This window comes from Cnephaeus nilssonii (assembly GCF_951640355.1).
Source record: "Cnephaeus nilssonii genome assembly, chromosome: 6".
Classification (NCBI taxonomy): domain Eukaryota; kingdom Metazoa; phylum Chordata; class Mammalia; order Chiroptera; family Vespertilionidae; genus Cnephaeus; species Cnephaeus nilssonii.
The window spans coordinates 102,241,218-102,261,190 of NC_137077.1; the positions used below are offsets into that span (position 1 = coordinate 102,241,218).

The 19,973-nt window shown below is 45.2% G+C and overlaps 1 protein-coding gene across 2 annotated transcripts in view; it reads right to left on the reverse strand.

The window, feature by feature from the left end:
• Positions 1-19,973, reverse strand: part of CRYL1 (crystallin lambda 1) — a 162,562-nt gene that overhangs the window by 4,545 nt on the left and 138,044 nt on the right. For both annotated transcript variants that reach the window (XM_079775669.1, XM_079775668.1), the window contains one exon: positions 7,084-7,189. In XM_079775669.1, the coding sequence (XP_079631795.1) occupies positions 7,084-7,189 (106 nt within the window). The remainder of the gene's footprint in view (positions 1-7,083; positions 7,190-19,973) is intronic.

Below are 19,973 nucleotides of genomic sequence, written 5' to 3' on the forward strand. Positions count from 1 at the left end.
CTCATCCGCATGGGAGAGAGGAGGAAGCAGCACTGTAATTTAGAAGCAGCTTTGGGCTGTGTGTGGCTGAAATGAAGCTCTTTAGTACGAGTCAGACATGCACAGAGAGGAAAGCAGAGTCCAGCGGCCTCGCCTCCCAGCATGTGGAACTGGCCTGTTGGAACCTGTCTGTGCTTGGCATCCCTCCCCTCTCACTGCCTGGGAGGCAGCAGGGCTTGGCCAGTGCAGGCATGTGCGGGGCAGGGGGGGATCAAGTCCAATCTGAGGCCACCCCTGGATATGCACAGAAGAGGCATCTCTGAGTCCTGGGCCCACTTGGGACATGACTGAGCCACCCACTGTGCCACCCTTGGCCTACTTCCAACATCTTTCACAACCAGAAACACTCAGAGGTTGGCCAGTCAGGCTAAAAGGTAATACAGAATTTAAAATGAATAGCAGAATTTGCAAAGATCCCCGAGCTTGGTTTGTATCCACCCCCAGAAAAAGTTTTAAATTAATCCTATATAATAAAAGCCTAATTTGCTAAGTGTCTGGTCATCCATTCAACCAATCAAAGCATAATATGCTAATGAATGCTAAGGCTACTCAACCACTCACTATGACATGCACTGACCACCAGGGGGGCAGACGCTCTGATGGGTTGGTTAGCTTGCTGCTGGAGTCTGGTCGATCCGGACTGAGCCAGATGGGCTGGACACGCCCTGGAGCCCTCCTGCAGTCCCTCCCCGGCTGGCCAACCTCCCATGTTCCATCCCAGCCCCAATTGTGCACTGGTTGGATCCCTCGGCCTGGCCTGAGCCCTCTCGCAATCCGGGACCACTTAGGGGATGTTGGAGAGCCGGTTTTGGCCTGATCCTGCAGGCCAGGCTGAGAGACCCCACTGGTGTGTGAATTTGTGCACTGGGCCTCTAGTTTTAAATAAATATCATCACCACAAGATACTCTTTAAAAAAAAAGAGAGAGAGAGACAAACTTCTTTGGGGTTTAGTTTTGGTGGACCCACACTATTGTGAAAGCCTGAATTCACTGAATTTCAATTTTACTTGCCTCAAATAGATTTCCTTCTCCTTCAGTGTGCTAAAATTATATCTAACTAGCTCTTAGAAGAGAAATTGTTTTGAAGGATAAAATATTCAAATATAACAACTTTTCTGACATTAGCACCTACAATTAAGTGCTGGACACTCCTTTTTAAAATAAGGGTTTCATTTCATTTAACACAAGTATAACCTGACAATTAAGGATTCCAGAAGATTTCCTAAAGCAGGGGTGGGAACATCCGGCCCTTGGGCAATATAAGGCCTATGAAATCATTTGGTCTGGCCCTGCCCAGGCATTAGGAGTGTGTTAATTAAGTGTCTGACCAAATATAGCAGGATAATTTTTAAGTTGTTGATTTTGTATGGCCTGAGAATGATGTTATAAACATCCAAATGGCCCTTGGCAGGAGAAAGGTTCCCCAGCCCTACAAAGGTCCAGGCACTAACTAGCTATCTTAGAGGACTCAGCATTTCCAGAACACAGAAGACCACCATTACATTTATTTCCTTTGGAAGTTAAATATTTTCTTCACTTTACATGTTTATTTATTCAAACCAAAGGTGGTAAAATCTAGACACAAATACAGTTACTCCTTTTTTTTTGGGGGGGGGGGAGGGTGCAGAGACATAAGAATCAAATGAGTTGGAAAGATATTAAATGAGAAGAAAATGGGAGGACTGGCTACAGCTGAGATTCACCCACGTGCAGGGAAACAGAAGCCCAGCAGTACCCTCCTGTGAACCAATTCTATCTCCCTGTCCTCCTTGAGCAGCAAAAAGCCAAGAATGCAATTCAAGGACTGTATTTCACCTCTGGATTACTTCACATTTTCTGAACAAGCATTCATCTTTCTGTGTCCCTGTGAAGTTATCTGAATCTCCCAGGGGCTTCTGAGAACTCTTTTTCTCTGCCTTTTATAAAATTTGTGGCTTTAAAGGAGCATTTATTTATTTAAGACTAGAGGCCCGGTGCATAAAATTCATGCACGTGTGTGTGTATGTGTGTGTCCCTCAGCCCAGCCTGCACCCTCTCCAATCTGGGACCCCTCGAGGGATGTCCAACTGCCTGTTTATTTATTTATTTATTTTTATTATTTTTTTGGGGGAGGTGAGAGGGTAAGGAGGTGAGGAGGTGGGGAGGTGAGAGGGTGGGGAGGTGAGGAGGTGAGGTGGAGAGGTGGGGAGGTGAGGAGGTGGGGAGGTGGGGAGGTGGGGAGGTGGGGAGGTGAGAGGGTGGGGAGGTGGAGAAGTGGGGAGGTGGGGAGGTGAGAGGGTGGGGAGGTGGAGAGGTGAGGAGGTGGGGAGGTGAGAGGGTGGGGAGGTGGGGAGGTGGACAGGTGGGGAGGTGAGGGGGTGGGGAGGTGAGAGGGTGGGGAGGTGGAGAGGTGAGAGGGTGGGGAGGTGGGAGGGGAGGAGGTGGGGAGGTGAGAGGGTGGGGAGGTAAGAGGGTGGGGAGGTGAGAGGGTGGGGAGGTGGGGAAGTGGGGAGGTGGGGAGGTGGAGAGGTGGGGAGGTGAGAGGGTGGGGAGGTGGGGAGGTGGGGAGGTGGGGAGGTGGAGAGGTGGGGAGGTGGGGAGGTGAGAGGGTGGGGAGGTGGGGAGGTGGGGAGGTGAGAGGGTGGAGAGGTGGGGAGGTGGAGAGGTGGGAAGGTCCCAACTGCCTGTTTAAACCAGCAGGCAGACGTCCCTCTCACAATCCAGAACTGCTGGCTCCCAACTGCTCGCCTGCCTGACTGCCCCTAACCGCTTCTGCCTGCCAGCCTGATCACCCCCTAACCACTCCCCTGCCAGCCTGATTGACGCCTAACTGCTCCCCTGCCAGCCTGATTGCCCCCAACTGCCCTCCCCTGCAGGCCTGGATCCCCCCAACTGTCCTCCCCTGCAGGCCTGGTCGCCCCCAACTGCCCTCCCCTGCTGGCCTGGTCACCCCCACTGCCCTTCCCCACAGACTTGGTTGCCCCCAACTGCCCTCCCCTGCAGGCCTGATTGCCCCCAACTGCCCTCCCTTGCAGGCCTGGTCCCTCCCAACTGCTCTCCCCTGCTGGCCTGATCGCCCACAACTGCCCTCCCCTGCTGGTCATCTTGTATCCACATGGGGGACAACCATCTTGTGAGTTGGAGTGATGGTCAATTTGCATATTACCTCTTTATTATATACGATAGAAAATACAGTAAAACTCTTTATAATACAATTAATAATTTCCCCCCAACTTTTCCAGGAAACCAATACAAAACTCCAGTCTTACAAATACAAAAACTCTTTATGTAGCGTGTACTCAGGCGCATGGGTGCGCAGCCCGAGTCTGTGGAGACGGTCAGAGGCCACACCGCCAGCATGTGCAGACCTCAAGTTCATGGACACAGCACCTGACTCCGCAGGACAGCTCTCCACCAGCTCAACGTACACGTTTATGGTGACTTAGTGTCAAAGTTATTCACAGTGTCCCAGCAAATTCATTCCCTTACTCTTCTTTGCAACATCTTCCCTTCCCATAGAGCAGTAGGAACGGGAATGTTCCAGAATACCAGTTTCAATGGAAATGAAAAGAAAAAGCCACGTCACCTTCTATCCCACAGCCTGTCCCTCCTCGATATTACTATGAAGTGAGCCTCCCTGTGTTTTCCCTACTACGCTTCCATGCCCTCTATTCTGGTCAACCAGGTACTTCCAACAGCTCTCAGAGAGCTGAGCTTTTTAGAAGACTTGGAACCTAATTTCTTAAGAAGTGGGAGAAAGAATTGACTGTCATGAGTTTGGATTTAGCTTCTCTTGCTGCTTTCAGACTTGTTATTCCTTGGCTGTGAGCCCTGAAGGTGAGACACAACCCAAGGTGACGGAGCAGTGGAGAGCCACCCCATCTGTCTGCATTTACAGAGCAGGCACCTGTCTGTGTGGCCGCTGTCACGGTGGAGGCAGCTGCGGGGACACGCCCTGGGTGTCGATTCCTGGACAGCCTAATTGCGACCCCACCAGAGAAGTGTGCTTCCCCACAGCCTATGAACTCACACTCACATGGATTCGCCTGCCTTTCAGAAACAAAACTTAATCAGAGAAGACCAAAAAGACCCCAAAGCCCGGGGCATTATCTAATTCCCACCTGAGTGAGACCTTACTGGAGCAGGTGGACAGAAACTGCCAGGAACAGCCCTATCAGCTCACCTGTTTCACTGCAAATCACAGCTCCACTCAAACGAACCAGACCCACCAAGCAGGCATCTCAATTTAAGATAAACAAACAAACAAACAAACAAGGACAAGCATCTAAATAAGGGAAATTTTGAGAGGTAAGATGGTGAACATTCATCTCAACTGAAGGTGATGACCAGGGGCTGCCAGGTTCCCAGGACCCAAAAGGCCGCTGGGTGTACGAGGGCCCAGCCTTTGCTGACCTGCTAGTCTGAAAGCTTAGCATGGACACAAACCAAAGTCTTCAGAGTTCACATTCCACAGCAAACATGTCCTAATCTGTATGTGTTCTGGATTTCTCTCATGCACTTGTGAATCTTTGGGGGAATTTAAAAAAAACAAACCTGGAAGAATAGGGAATTAAACAAAACTTTGTGTGACTATAACATTTATTATCGACTTCATATGTCAGCCATCCAGCTAGATGTCTCCATCTGATTTCAGTCTCACACCACCCTTATGAGGCTGTTACTGTTGTTGCTCCATTTTACAGATGGGCATACTGAGGTGCACAGGGCTATTTAGCTTATAGGTCAACTAAAGATCCAGGCTGACTGGCTCCACAGACCAGATCTACTCTTCTGAGAGCTTGTCATTCATGCGTGTCACTTTTTAAAAGTAGCCAAAAGGCGAAGGAAGCATGCTGGCCTCCTGTTTTTCAGCTGCTATTTTATAAGATTAAAAACAAATCATCAAATATTTTTACCCCTTCTAGATAAACTGTAGCTTTTAAGACTAATAACTAGCCTTAACCTGAGATACTGGCTTTATGAAGACAACATTAGAAAAAAGAACTCTCCCAATTCCAACCTTGATATATCCTGGGTGACACTGAGGAGTCATGATCATTTCCACTGGTCCTGAGCCTGATCTTATAACTGTCCAACTCTGGTCCTTAGAATGCTCTGAAGTTGAAAACTACATCCGTCCACCATTATCATATTAAACCAATTAGGTTTGCTTATCAAATCTGCTTTGTGTGAAAAATTGTTATGGGCTCCGTCCTATCTGCCACGCTATTTGACTCCCGAGTTTCTGGTTTCATTGGCTTCAGTTTCTACTTGTTTGAGAGTCAAAGCAGTTCTCGGGTCTCTCCTATCAGTTTCTCCTGATACCTGAATTATCTTATTTTTCTCAAGAAAAATAAAAAGAAAAACACAGTGGTCATCCAGCAGTATCTACATACATTTCAAATGTTTCAATATGTTCATCATGTTTAAGGTTCTGGTTTACAAAAAAAATTAAAAATTATGCAAGACTTTATTTTAATGATACTTCAAAACTCTGGTTTCACTTTAATAAAGCCTCTGTCTTTACATTACCCTCCTATGTTCAACTGTTATCCTACCACACAAGTAACATGCGGGTGCCAGGAGAGAGTCCCCTCTTTCTTCAGCTGCTCTCAGCTGGGTGTTAAGGAAGAACCAAGTCACTTATTGAACCACATTTTCATGACACCCTACCAACCCATCCAAGGAACCAGGTGTGCATCTGCTGTGTGCAATACATCTGGTGAAACTGCTTGGGATTATCCACTGGAAATTGTATTTAATTAATTACTGTTGCAAAAATTAACTGAAGTATTACCAAACCCTCGTGGAATTGTAAAATCTACGCAGATTCTCCAGGGGTCATCTGCTCCAACTTCCGACCTCACTGCGAGATTCCTGTCAACATTCGAACATCCGCACAGGTAAGGACCAGCCTTCAGCGGCTAGGCTCACCCACCCACAGCGTGGCCTCTCCTTCATCATCAGTCCCACTTACTAGAAAGTTCTCCCTGCCATGTTCTGACCCTAAACCTGTCTTCCTGCCATTTCCAGTCTTTCATTCTGGTTCCACCCCCACAAAAGTCATGGACAAATACAGGCACATGTGTGCACGCGTGTGCACGCGCGCACACACACACACACACACACACACACACACTCTGGATCAGCTTCAGTTTCTCGATATTTTTGTTAAATGTAGACCATGGAGCTGAATACAATATTCTTTTTCTTTTTCTGCATATGTTTTACAAGTTGATGATATAAATTTTAAAAATAACATACAATAATTATAGAAATTTATTACAACACAGGAAAGGAAAAAGGTAGTAAAAGTTACTTACAATTTCAACACCAAGACACAGCCATCACTCTATTTAGTTGACATTTCCCCAGATTTTCTGATTGTTTTTAATTTGGTGTAGGTTTTATTGTTTTTCAAATGATGTCTTCTTTTTAAATGGCTTAAAATCTGGTGGACAGTTTCATTCTTGGAAGCTTCTCACCCCTCTCAAGTGACCTTGCTTTTAGAGTCACCAGTCATACCTACCTCTCCAAGCCCTTTGAGGTGGCTTCCAGGGTAACTGATGGCCTAGCCTGGCCCCTAACCAAGGGCTCCAGCCCTTTTCCTGTAGATGCCCCTCCCTCATGACGCCCCAGCTTTTGGGAAGAAGCCTACACATGAGCAAGTCACAATTGCAAGCTGCCCATGTTTAGGCAGAAGGTAAGTCCAACAGAGGTCCATGTGGTTATTTTCCTTTTTTTTTTTCCTTGCTTCTAAATAATTTCATTATCTTCCTCAGGAAAATACCACTTTATCTTCTATCAGGCTGGATGACATGCGGCAAAGTCTCCATAACATTGCTCACCTCTCCTTCCGGTCCTCACCTGAGTGCTGTTCTACACAGAGCCCTGAGCTCCATGGGACACAGCGACTGCCCTACCCCTACCTGTGAATGGCAGGGCTAGCCGCTGTCTCCTGTACACAATACCATTTCTATTCAGTTGTAAGAAAAGACAGCCTTTGATTGTTTACAAAACCCATGAAAACACTACACTGCAGAAAATTCCCGTCTGAGCCCCTACCTTCTGCATTGAGATGCATGGTTTCCAGGGGTCCAATGAATGCATACCGGAGGCCTAGGCCATGAGACATGACGAGGTCCAAGTCGCTCGGAGACACTATTCCTTCCTAAGTGAGGAAAGGGGGTGGTTTACGGATGAGTCCTCTGGAAAGACCATTCTCTTACCATCACTTTCATCCTAACTTGGGCAGGATCCCAAAATACTCTCCAAGCACTGTAAGTGTTTTCATGGAATTTTGCATGATGAAACTATAATGTCAGAACAGATCCTGAAAAGAGACTATTTGTAAAATGTCAAATACCAATTCACTTTTTCCACAGCTGTAGTCAACCTTCTCCCATACTGTGCCCCACTCCACTGTCTTCTCTTCTCCACCCATAACCCCTGTCTCACTTGCAGCTCTGTCAAACGGGGAGAGGATGAAGGGGAAGGGGAAAAGGAAAGGGGGTACTGGTGGAAAAGGGCAAGAGCGATTTTCTACACATTTGTTAAGAACTGTGGCCGTAAGACTGGAGTCATCAAAAGAACTGTGAAGTTGCTCTCCAGACTGTGCCTGCCTGCAAGCCTGGCCTTGTTTAGCTTTTAATGAGTTTGTAAAGAATGATATCCTTTGATGAAATGCAGCTTAGAACAGGGTGTTTGTTTGCAAAGGTGGAGCCCTAGAATCTTTTGCAAATATGAACTGCAAAGCAAGAGGCACTTCTTAGGCTTTTAGATTGTATGTTAAATTGCCCAGCAGTGTGGCCAGATCTGTTCCTCACATCCTTCTGGAAGGAGCAGGGATGCATCAGAAACCTTTGTATCATTAGGCCATTCACTGACAGCTCAGCCTCCATCTGAAGGTATTTTCACCTTGACCGTTTCAGCTGTCAGGAAGACAGACGGGTGAGGCTGTCCTGTGTTCCACGAATCTTCACTGGACAGGACAGTAGAATGACTGAAACCTCCAGGCCCTCTCTCCTGGGTGGTTTCTTTCACAAGTAAGAGTACTGTGGGCACAGACACAGCTCCTGCCTGGCAGCAACGCCACACGGCCTCTGTGAGAGGCGGCTCACTGTGCCGTAGTGCCGACACCTCTTTCACCCGCAGCCTCCGCCGGCGGTCCCAGGGAGGGAGGATGAAGCGCTTGGCGGCGGGAAAGTCAGTCCTGCCCCTACCTCCAGGGCACACCCACTCAAAGTGTCCATCCAGCTCCTGAGAACAGGCTCAGACATGTGCCCCCCCACATACGGCCTGTTACTCTGGGTTTGGGTTACAGCGCGAAGCCTTTGCCTCTCCTTGAAGGGCTGCCAGCTGTCTGGTGGGAGAGGGTGTGTGGGGAGGGGCAGGGGTTATCACAGGTTCAGCATGGCTCCAGGGCCAACAGGGAGGAGCCCTTTGTCCTCCAGAAGGCATTGGGGAGTCTGGGCCAAGCCCTCCAAGCTCAGGAACTGCCACCTCCTCCTGCGAACCAGGTGACGTCTCCCGTCCCAGACTTCAAAGTCACCCAAGAGGTAGAAAGGGAATTTGTACCTTCAACCTCTGTGACCTGCAGCCCAGCTGCTGAGGGAGAAATACCAGTGGTCTCAGGTCTATGTGGGTGTCTGGACCTCCCTGGGGAGGGGTGGGGGGAGCTGGAGCTGAAGAAGCAAGAAGACAGAACCACCCACAGGGGCAAGAGTGGTTTAGTGTGAGGAGAAACTTCGTTTGTGTGAACCATTCTCCATCTAGTTTTGTGTGTGAGAGAGATAAACAAAGACATGCACAAAACTGCTCAGAGAATAATTAATTACAAAGCAACCCCTCTAACCACCACCATGCCCATCTTCCTGATCATATCCTTCCCAATAACAAACATCTGACTTTTGTAATAACCATTTCTTTTAAAAGTTGCCATCTATGTTTACATCCATAAATAATAAAGTGTGCTTTTATCTATTTTCATCTTCTTCAAAATAGAAGCACACTGTGCATTCTTTTGTAATATCAATGTAAAAAAACATTCAAATCTATAGAGAATTTTTGTGAGTTTATTTGAGCCAAATTTGTCGACAATTGTCAGGAAGCAAAATCTCAATGGATTGGGATAATGCTCCGGAGGATGGCAGTTTTGCATCTTATTTAATACATTACAAAAAGAAAAGACACAAGTGGGTTACATTAAATCCACTGGTGATAGATTAGGGAGGCAGGAGAAAGTTAACAGTCAACAATTAACATGATAACATTAACAAAGAGAGGATTTATGGCTCTAACTGGTTTGGCTCAGTGGATAGAGCATCGAGCGAGGGCTGAAGGGTCCTGGGTTCTATTCCAGTCAAGGGTATGTACCTTGGCTGCGGGCTTGATCCCCAGTAGGGGGAATGTGGGAGACGGCTGATTGATGTTTCTCATTGATGGTTCTAATTCTCTATCCCTCTCCTTTCCTCTCTATGAAAAAAAAAAAAAAATCTATATATATCTATATCTATCTATCTATCTATCTATCTATATATATATGTATATAGGCCCGCTCCCCCCATCAGTGGGACATCCCCCGAGGGCTCCCCAACTGTAAGAGGGCACAGGCCTGGCTGAGGGACCCCATCTCCCCCAAGTGCACGAATCTAGTGCACCGGGCCTCTAGTGCTAGTATAAAGGGCAGAAGTAAGTGCTTGAGTTGAACCCATGGATCTGATAAACAATTCCTTGGAAACAGTACCCTACACACTGTTTAAAGTTTAAAACCCTACCTCACTCCATGGTGTCTGTGCTTCAACCAACATTTGTCTATATAGCTATCAGTAGTTCCTCCATTTCGTGGTAAAATTCTCAAGTCACACAAAGGAAAGCCCCATGTGGTTAAAAGATTCCTAAAACTCATATACAGAGCGACTAAGATCACTATTAGTTCAAAACCTGGTTGCATCACATCTTAAAAAATCACAAGGCCAGGAGAGCCCAGCCCAAGTGGTAAGGAATCCCCTAAATTGAAAAACTTCTAGCTTCTACTTCCTTTAATTAAAATCTAAGACTTACCACAATCAACCAACCCAAATTCATTCAAGGTACGGGGGGGGGGGGGGGGGGGGTAGGGCGCGATGGCACAAGACTACCATCCATCAGTAAAGAGCAAATACAAGATGGTTAATAAAGTACTAAATTACTGTGATACAAACTTTAAGTATAATCAACCATCTGGGGAGTATCTATCAGTCAGGGTCCTACCAGAAAGACAGAACCAGTAGGTTATATATGTGGAAAAAGATTTATTCCAAGGAATTGGCTTTTGCAATTGCAGGCATCGACAAGTCTGAAATGTGGGGCAGGTGCTGATGGTGGAAACCTCAGTTCTGCTCTTCAGGCCTTTCAACTGATGGGATAAAGCTTGCCCAGATTATTGTGACTAATCGTCTTTAATTAAACAGATTATAGGTGCTAATCATAGCCACAAAATACCTTTACAACAACATTTAGACTTGTGTTTGATGGGTATCTGGCCTAGCCAAGCAGATCATCACAGGGGATAGAGTAGAAGTTCAAAGCATGGTCCTCACCTTCAGGTATCTTGGGTCTAGCACTTTGTCTGTGGGGTGGTGAGAGGACAGAAGACACATCCAATGATTAACAACTGGCTAAAAGTTGATGGGTGCAGTGGTTCTTGATCTTTTGGATAGACACAGAGAAAGGGGGAGACAGGGGAGTCTTGCAGAGTTTAAGGGTGAGACATTTGATGAATGACTCTCCTGTATTTCCTGTATTGATTATAAGCTATATAGAATTATTTTTCTTTCTCTCTAATAACCCCATTCTCATATTAAGTTTCCTTACTCAATTCACATATTTTTTGCATTCCCTCATTTTTATTTACTCTTCTGATGTTTCTTCATGCCATCTTTTCATGTCCAGTTCTTTTTTTCACTCATCCTCAGCTTTTGATCTCCTATTTTGTTTCACTCTAGTTTTTGCCACATTTGGTCCTGAATTTTCAAGTTTTTCTGTGCAAATACTGCTGTAACTTTGCCACTGCCATCACCACCAGGAACACAGACTTGCTACCCCAGGGCCTTGCTACCTAGGTCATGTACAAGTCCTTCCACCCCTTCCCAACCAGATACACTGTCTTAACTGGGAAACGGAAGCCAGACAAAGTTGTATCTTAGGTAAATGTCAGATAATGAAAGGCAGCATTAAAAGGCATGCAGCCGGCAGTGGACTGTTCAGTGTCACCACAATCAGAGGCCACGGGGCAGGGGCCACAGGAAGAGAGCCCAGCTCAACCTCTAGTTAGAGCACGGACAGAACAGACTTAGCCTTGAGTGACTGCCCCATCTCCAAAATGTTCTCAAGAATAATCACTGGTGTAGAAATAACTCACGTATGAGTGAGGGGTGCTGGACTTTCTTTTTGGGAAAACACCCAGCCCTGGAGTCCTTGTGAATCACACAGAGATAGTACAGTTACAGATCTTGAAGTTAAATGAAGGACTATCTTGATGATTCATGCTTCTCCTCGTGAAAAACTAACCACAATTGTGAGTCCCCTCTCCCAATTTATATAGACTTAAGTTTGCTCCAAGCAAGAGCAAAAATACCCAATCCGACCAACCCACCTGCACTACCTTCCAGGGAAAGGTGAGGCAAATACAAGACTTCAATAAGCAGAAAAGACTGCTAAGTGCTGTCCAGTGTTGCTCAAAGGCTGTGGTAGGGTTGAAGAGCTGGTCGGCCTTGTGCCAACGCTGACAAGGTTTCTTGGACAAGGGGTACGAGAAGAGCTGCCTGAACACCACACTTAACTGATGCAACAGGACACTGAGTCAGAGCCATGAAACACCCACTGTCCAGAGCCATCGGAGAGGCCGCTCAGGGGGAGGAGATGGAAGTACGAGGTACATCTGTGGTCAGGGTGTAGGACACCATTCCATGCACTGCACTGGTGGCCAGGGGTGTGGGCTGAACCCTCTGGAGGCATTTTGGGCACACCTATCAAGTTGTAGAAATGTGATGGGGAGACCAGCTGCCAGGAATTATTCCAGAAGAAGAGACTGTGCATGCAAAGGGGCTCACTGAGGCATTATCATGGTGGAAAACTTGAAGCTACCTTAAAACAAGATTAGATACTTTTTTAATCAACTGAATGAAATATCATGAAACTATTAAAAATGAAAACCCAAGAAAAGTATTCTTAATATAAACTAGACAGTATTCTTAATAGAAATAAAGTCATTTGACTTAGGGTAAGGGAGACATAAGTGGTACTTTCCCCTTTGAATATTCTTTCAAATAAAGCTCTTACATAGAAATGAATCAACAAAGGAAAGGGAAAAAGAGGAAAGACTATGTCCTAATACCAGGGATGTTCCAGAGCTTTTCAGGCCCCAATGGTCACAATCAGTGTGTTTTTCATTCTATGCTGTGCTTATAACAATGCTTTCAGGGAGAAAAACAGTATTATAGATTCTGAAAGAATGGGAAAGGTCTTGACCTTAAAAACAAACACAGCAAAAGAAACCCATCCTTTCATGTGAGTGTGAAGTAGCGTACCACTGTTCAGCACGGGCAGGATCCCTTCATTGCGGCGTCTGCTGGGAACAAAGTGTTTCACAAAGAGGCCTGAACCAAGGAGTATAAGCCCCATTCCAAAAACAGAAGCACAGCACTGTTTTTGTGCTGTGTCTGCCCCTCCTTCAGAATTCCAGCGGGGCTTCTTGCCTTCAGTGCCAGGTCCCAAGTGTGAAAGGCAAAGAAGGCCAGGCAACAAACCTGCACAGTGCTAGCTGTCACCTGTAGCCGCCCTTCTCTGCCTTTTCTCTTGAGAACCCTTCTGCTCTCCTTCTAACCTCGATTTCAGGGGCCCATTACCTCCTGCCTATTAACTTTCCAACTCAGACTGGAGGAGCTGAAATCCATCATTTATATTCACTGATGGATTATCTGTTGGTGGTTATTACTAGCCAGGTGTCAAGCATAACAGCATTATCATTTAGGGTTTTTGTTTTTTTTTTGTGTGTGTGTTTTTTGTTGTTGTTGTTGTTGTTACAATACTAATAAAGAAGCTTTTACTTTAAACACTACTAAAGGAATCCCAGGTAGGCCAAGCAGGTATTTTGTTTTTTTTGTTGTAAATCTTTATTGTTACTATTTCTTCAATTTCATCAGTAGTTACAGGCCTAATCAGGTTTTCTGATTCTTCCTGGTTGAGTTTTGAAAGGTTGTATATTTCTAGGAAATTGTCCATTTTGTCCAGGTCATCCCATTTGTTGGAGTAAAATGGTTCACAGTATTTTATTGCAATCCTTTGTATTTCTGTGGGGTCAGTTGTTACTTCACCTATTTCATTTCTGATTTTGTTTATTTGGTTCCTCTCTTTTTGTTTCCTGGTGAGCCTGGCTAGAGGTTCATCAATCTTGGTTTTCCTTTTGAAGAATCAGCTCTTGGTTTTATTGTTATTTTGAATTTTTTTTGTTTCTATGTCATTTATTTCTGCTCTGATCTTTATTATTTACTTTCTTCTGCCTGTTCTGGCCTTTTCTTGTTGTTCTCTTTCCAATTCTTTAAGTTGTAGGGTTATATAACTTATGACCAGTTGTTCTTGTTTTTCGAGGTAGATCTCTAGTGCTATGAACTTCCCTCTCAGGACTGTTTTCACTGTGATTCATAGATTTTCAATGGTTGTATCTTCATTGTAATTTGATTCCAGGATGTTTTTATTTCTTCTTTGATCTCTTTGGTAACCCAATCATTGTTTAATAGCATCTATTTACCTTCCAATTTTTTATTGTTTTTATTGTAGTTGATGTTTAATTTTATGCCATTGTAATCTGAGAAGATGATTGATATGATTTCAATCTTCTTGAATTTGAAGAGACTTAACCTAACATGTGGTCTATCTTTGAAAATGTCCCATGTGCACTTGAGAAAAATGTATATTCTGTAGCTTTGGGGTGAAATGTTCTGAATATGTCAATTAGTTCCATATGATCTAGTGAGTCATTTAGGCTTTCTGTTTCTTTGTTGATTTTTTTTTCTAGAAGATTTATCCAGTGATCTCCATGGGATATTAAAGTCCCCTAGTATGATTGTATTTCTGTCCATCTCTCTCTTGATATCCACTGTAAGTCTTTTATATATTTGATGCTCCTATATTGGATGCATGTATGTTTACTGGAGTTACATCCTCTTGTTGTATCAATCCTTGTAGTATTATGAAGTGGCCTTTATTACCTCTTGTTATGACCTTCAATTTGAGGTCTATTTTGTCAGATATAAGTATTGCTACCCCAGCTTTTTTTTTTTTTTTAATTTCCATTTGCCTGAAAATTATTTTCCCATCCCTTCACTTTCAGTCTGTGTGAATCCTTTGTTCTGAGGTGGGTCTGTTGTAGACAGCACATACATATGGGTCATGTTTTCTTGTCCATTTGGCTGCCCTATGTCTTTTGATTGGAGCATTTAATCCATTTATGATTAAGGTTATTATAGACTAGAGGCCTGGTGCATGACATTCATGCCCAGCCTGCACCCTCTCCAATTGGGGACCCCTTGGGGGATGTCCAACTGCCGGCAGTCGGACATCCCTCTTGCAATCTGGGACCGCTGGCTCCTAACTGCTTACCTGCCTGCCTGCCTGATTGCCCCTAACTGTCCTCCTCTGCCGGCCTGGTTGCTCCCAACTGCCCTCCCCTGCAGGCCTGATCTCACCCCCAACTTCCCTTCTCTGCTGGCCAATTTGGTTCTGATTGGTCGGTTTCTATGCCAGTCAGTGTCAAAAGCCCCACCTTCTAGGCAACCATTGGCTCCCCACAGCACCCACATTTGGTTCTGATTGGTCAGTGTCTATGCCAGTCAGTGTCAGAAGCTCCGCCTCCTAGGCAGCCATTGGTTCTTCACAGCACCCACATTTGGTTCTGATTGGTCGGTTGCTATTCCAATCAACATCAAAAGCTCTGCCTTTTAGAAAGTCATTAGTTCTTCACAACACCCACATTTGGTTCTGATTGGTTGGTTCCGACGCCAGTCAGCGTCTCTGGGCCTACCAATGGGGCCTGATCAGAAGGGCGGAGCTGATCAGCAGCCCTTGTGGAGGCCTGGAGAGAAATGGAGGCGCAGCTACTAGCCAGACTGGGAGAGAAAGAGAGAGGCAAGTGCTGATCAAAAGCTGCCACAGAGGCAATGGGTCAGTCCCTGCTTCTCTCTTCAGGCCTCTCTCTGGCCCTGATTTGCAGCCCCCTCAGCAGTCAGTGCTGGGGCACCGCGCCTGCAGTGGAAGCAGTCAAGAACTAGACTGCAGGACTGACTTCCGGTTGGTTGAGCCTTGGTCGTTACTGGTCGTTACGACCCAGGGTTTTTATATATTAGGATAGGTTATTGTTTGTTGCCATTTTAATTCTTTATGCCTGTGTTCCTTCTTCCCTTTCTATTTCTTCTTTTTACAACAGCCCCGTTAGCATTTCTTGCATTGCTGGGTTGGTAGTAATAAACTCCCTTAGACTTTTTTTTGTCTGCGATATAGCCTTGCTCGATAGGGTATTCTTGGATTCAGTCCCTTGCTTTGCATCATTTTGTATACTTCATTACATTCCCTTCTGGCCTGATGTGTTCCACTTTTGAAATCAGTTGGTAGTCCAATGGGAGATCCCTTATAAGTAACTTTCTGTCTCTTTCTGGCAGCCTTTAAGATTTTTACTTTGTCATTGATGTTTGCCAAATAATTACAATGTGTCTTGGTGTTGTTCTTTTTGGGTTTATCTTGTTTGAGACTCTCTGTGCTTCTTGGACTTGTGTGACTTTTTTCTCCCCCTTGTCAGGAAAGTTTTCTGTCATTATTTCTTCAAACAGGTTTTCTAGTTCTTGCTCAGGTTCCTCTCCTTCTGGCACACCTATTATGCAATGTTGTTTTATTTCATGTTGTCCCAAAGCTCCCTTAGACTCTTTTGCTTTAAGTTTTTTTTCCAGTTACTGTTCTGCTTGGGTGTTTTTTCTACCTTGACTTCTAACTTGCTTATTCAGCTTCTTCTAGTTGAAACCTTCCATGTGTTCTTTATTGCAGTTCTGTCATTCTTCATTACCTCTTGATTCTTCTTACACATGTTGGTGAATTTCTCATCCAGACGTTTGAGAATAAGCATTACTCTGAATTCTTTCTCTGACAAATTGCTTGCCTCCATTTCATTTAGTTCATTTTCTGGTGATTCCTCCTTTTCTTTCATTTCGGGGTTGTTGTTTTGTCTCCCTATTTTTGCTGTTCTTTAGTAATTGTTTCTATGGATTAGATAAAACTGCTATGCCACCCAGATTTTTTGAATTGGTCTTATGTAGTAGATATTTTGTGGGACCCAGTGGTGCAGGTCTCCCAGTGTTTCAGGGAGGCCCCCTATGTCAGATATTTGGGTTCTCCTGATGTAGTTGGGTCTTTAATTTTATTGTCTCATTTGTGGATAGAGTTTCCTCTCAGTGTGTCTGATTATGTGGCTCACTTCCTACCTAGCCATGCCAACCATTATGGAGTTGCTGACTGAATAGCACAAAATTCAACACAATGTGACATAACACAGAAGGAACAGAACACAAATGTACACAGGCACTTATAACACCAATAAAAGTGACCACTGGAGAAAAGAAAATTAGGAAAGATAAAGGAGAACAAGAATGATAGTGAGAAAAAAAGAACATGGGGAGAAAACACAATAAAAAACAAATGAAGTAAAAAGTGCGCGCACGCGCACGCGCACACGCACACACACACAAAACCCACCCAGAAAAAGTGGGCAGGGCAGAATCTGTAGATGCAGAGCTTAAAGAAAATAAGGTTAAGGAACTGTAGGAACAGGGGAAGGACCACAGTTTAGAGGAGAAATGAGAAGATAAGAAGAAAAAAATTAAGTAAATAAGAAAAAGTTTATTTTGAAGAGGTGACTAGAGGAGAGAGCACATAGGCCTAAATTTAGGAAGTGAAACAAGTTAAAAAAATTAGGAGAAGAAAAGAATAAGAGAAGAGAGAGAGAGAAATGAGTAGTAAAGAAAAAGAAAAGAGAAAGGGAAATGGAGTAGGAGCAGGGAATAGGAAATTAGGTATATAAATAAACCAACAGAGATGAATAATAATGCATCAAAAAAGCAGATAAAGAAGATCAATCTTTAAAAAGGGGGAAAAGAAAGGAAAGAGAAACACTAAAATGAAGAAAGAAGATGAAAAACGGGAGGATAAAAAGAGAAGAGAGGAAAAAAAAGGTGCAAAAAATTACAAAATTTTTTTATAAAATAAATGTAAAGAAATAAAAAGTGAAGTAGTGTTCACTTCAATGAAGTTTTAATGCCCTGGGGGAGCTGGTTTAGGACCCCACTCTTCTGTTCTGTCTGCCAATTCTGGGCTTCCTGTTAGGTCCTTGGGTGCTAATCACTCTCGTGCAGTGTCTTTTGGCTTTTAGCAACCTGCTTGAAGCTCCAAGCGATCACCAAGGTCCTGTGCTTGTGTCTGTCTCCACAGGCCTTGGCTGCAAGCAGGCAGGGCCAATCTGCCCTCTTTGCCTGTCTGCCAGCTGTCAATCTTAATCACTCAAGCATCTGTTTCTGACAGGTCTTTAGGTGGGGTTGGTGCTGTTTCACTTTTAGGGAACAAGATGGGTGTTTTTCCCTGACCTAGAGCGACTCCTCCACAAATGGCCCAAAATATTACTCTGCCCTTGGTTGGACAGAGATCCTTGTATGGAGATCAATGGAGTTAGTTGGCAACCTGGAGTTTTTATCTGTAGGGTTCCCAGAATATCAGGGCAGATGGCCCTTCTTCCAATCCAGTCACTGAGGGCTCCTTGAGACTATTCAGACACATAAGCTTGGTCTCTGCCTTTGTCTCCTCTGTAAAGCTCAAAATGCAGGGTGTGGCAGGCTTTATCACCTTCCCTGAGGCTACTGGGAGGGGCAAGCTCCTCTGGGGAGAAATGGCTGCTTAGGTATGGAAGCCTAAGAACATCCCAATGCAGGACTGATGGCCACATCTCCCTGCCCTGCTTACCTCCCCAGCCTCTCCTCTGACACCTCAAGTCCGTGCCTCCCTCCCTGGACCAAAGCCTTGGGTGACTGATTGCAATAGAAAAGTCCTGTGTTCTGGGTTTAGAGAATAAAAACAAAGACAAAACAAAAACAACAACAAAAACGCAGCTTTCTCTCCCACCAGCACCACGCTGCTTTCCCATCACGGTACAGCCTTTTAAGGCTGTGGTCTTGGGTCCAGAGTCCCTGGCAGCCAGCAGCTCTGCAGCTTTTCTTTTCCTTTTCACCATTGGATGTTATGCCTGCTGCCAAGGGATGCAGCTTTGGTGCTCAGCCTGGGCCAGGCTTCAATTTTCCTGAGGGAACTGCTATGCCCGTAACACAGCTTCCTCCTCTCCCTCTCTGCCTACTGGCCGGCCACCGCTCTCACGCCCTTGCCACCCTTCCTACTGGTCTCCAGGCATTTTCTGCCCTTCCTTGTTGTAGGTTGCCTCCTCAGCTGTGCCTAATTTGTTCATTCTGGTGAATGTTCTCCAATTTAGTTGTATTTCCAGTCTGGCCCCGGGACAACATGCACAACATATCTGCCTATTAGGTCACCATTTTTTCTCAAATCCTTGTTTTATTTTTAATTAAGTATGTGTTTGATGTTTTCATTATGCTTGTCTATTAATGGGGCTAGAGATGTCTCTAAAATAATAAATCAGCAAGATCTCTCCTACCAATAGGACTTTATTGCTCACCAATTGGGCTACTCAGAAAGTTACCTCTCATAAACTAATAAATACAATTATAAAAATGGTCTACTTCTTAAAGACAATAGCTACTAGAAGGAGTTCTAATTAATGGATGATTCCCAGGCAGAAAACCAAGTTTCCAGAGAGAAGATTTCTGCAGTGTCCACATCCTTACTGACTGTTCTGGAGGGAAGTCAGCATGCTGTGTGCACCTCCTTAAGCCACCATCCTTCTTGAAAGAGTCCTGCCCTTGAGAAGGAACCAAGATGGCGGCATAGGTAAACACCTGAACTTGTTGACTCACACAACCACATCAAAACTACAACTAAAAGACAAAACGATATCATCCAGAATCACGGGAAGGCTGGCTGAGTGGAAGTTATACAACTAGAAGGAAAGAGAAAAGCGCAATGAGACTGGGAGGAGGTGCGGAGGTGTGGAAGTGGGGAGGTACGGAGGCACATGTGAAAGGGGCTGGCAACTGGGTACGCTGTTGTCTTTTTCAATCGAGAGGGAGATAGAAGCTCCCAACGGCTCTGAACTCCAGTGCTGGGTGAGACTCTGGGGACCCAGACTCATACAGGGAGAAACTGGACTGTCTGGCATGGGGCCGGAACACGAGGGCAGCTTTCTCTCAGAGGTACTTGCAGCAATCATTGTTCCTGCACAGTGCTTTGAGACACAGAGACCCAGGGATCTCTTTGGGGCAGGGCTGTTTGCTCCGTCCTGGTGATTCCCTGAGACCCTGCCCCACCCAAATTACAACCCCACCCAAGCTGTTCACAGAGGCTTTTGCATATGAATGGACTGGCCTTTTGCAATCTAAAACCTAACAAACTGCAGCAGGGTCAGAGAGCCCCAGAGCTTCCAAAAGAAGGCCCAAGACTCAATAGCAGCTTGCATTGCTTCACAGCTGGGCCTCATCTGGGCACCTCCAAACCCCAAACAAAGAGGAGGAATCTGCAGATTTCTCTGTAGCTCCTGCTGGGTGGCCTCAGGCAGTGGATGACTTTGCACCTCCTTGGAGATCCAAGAGCCAGTGTACCCAGTAGTCAGAGTGAGACCATCCAGATTACAACTCTTCACATCCATAAGAGACACACTCACGAAGCAGACTCAGTGAGCGCCAAAGCCCCACTGAAGCAAGTCCTGCCCCATAAGAGCGTCTCCAGCACAGCACTTCTCCCATTGGAGACACAACTGG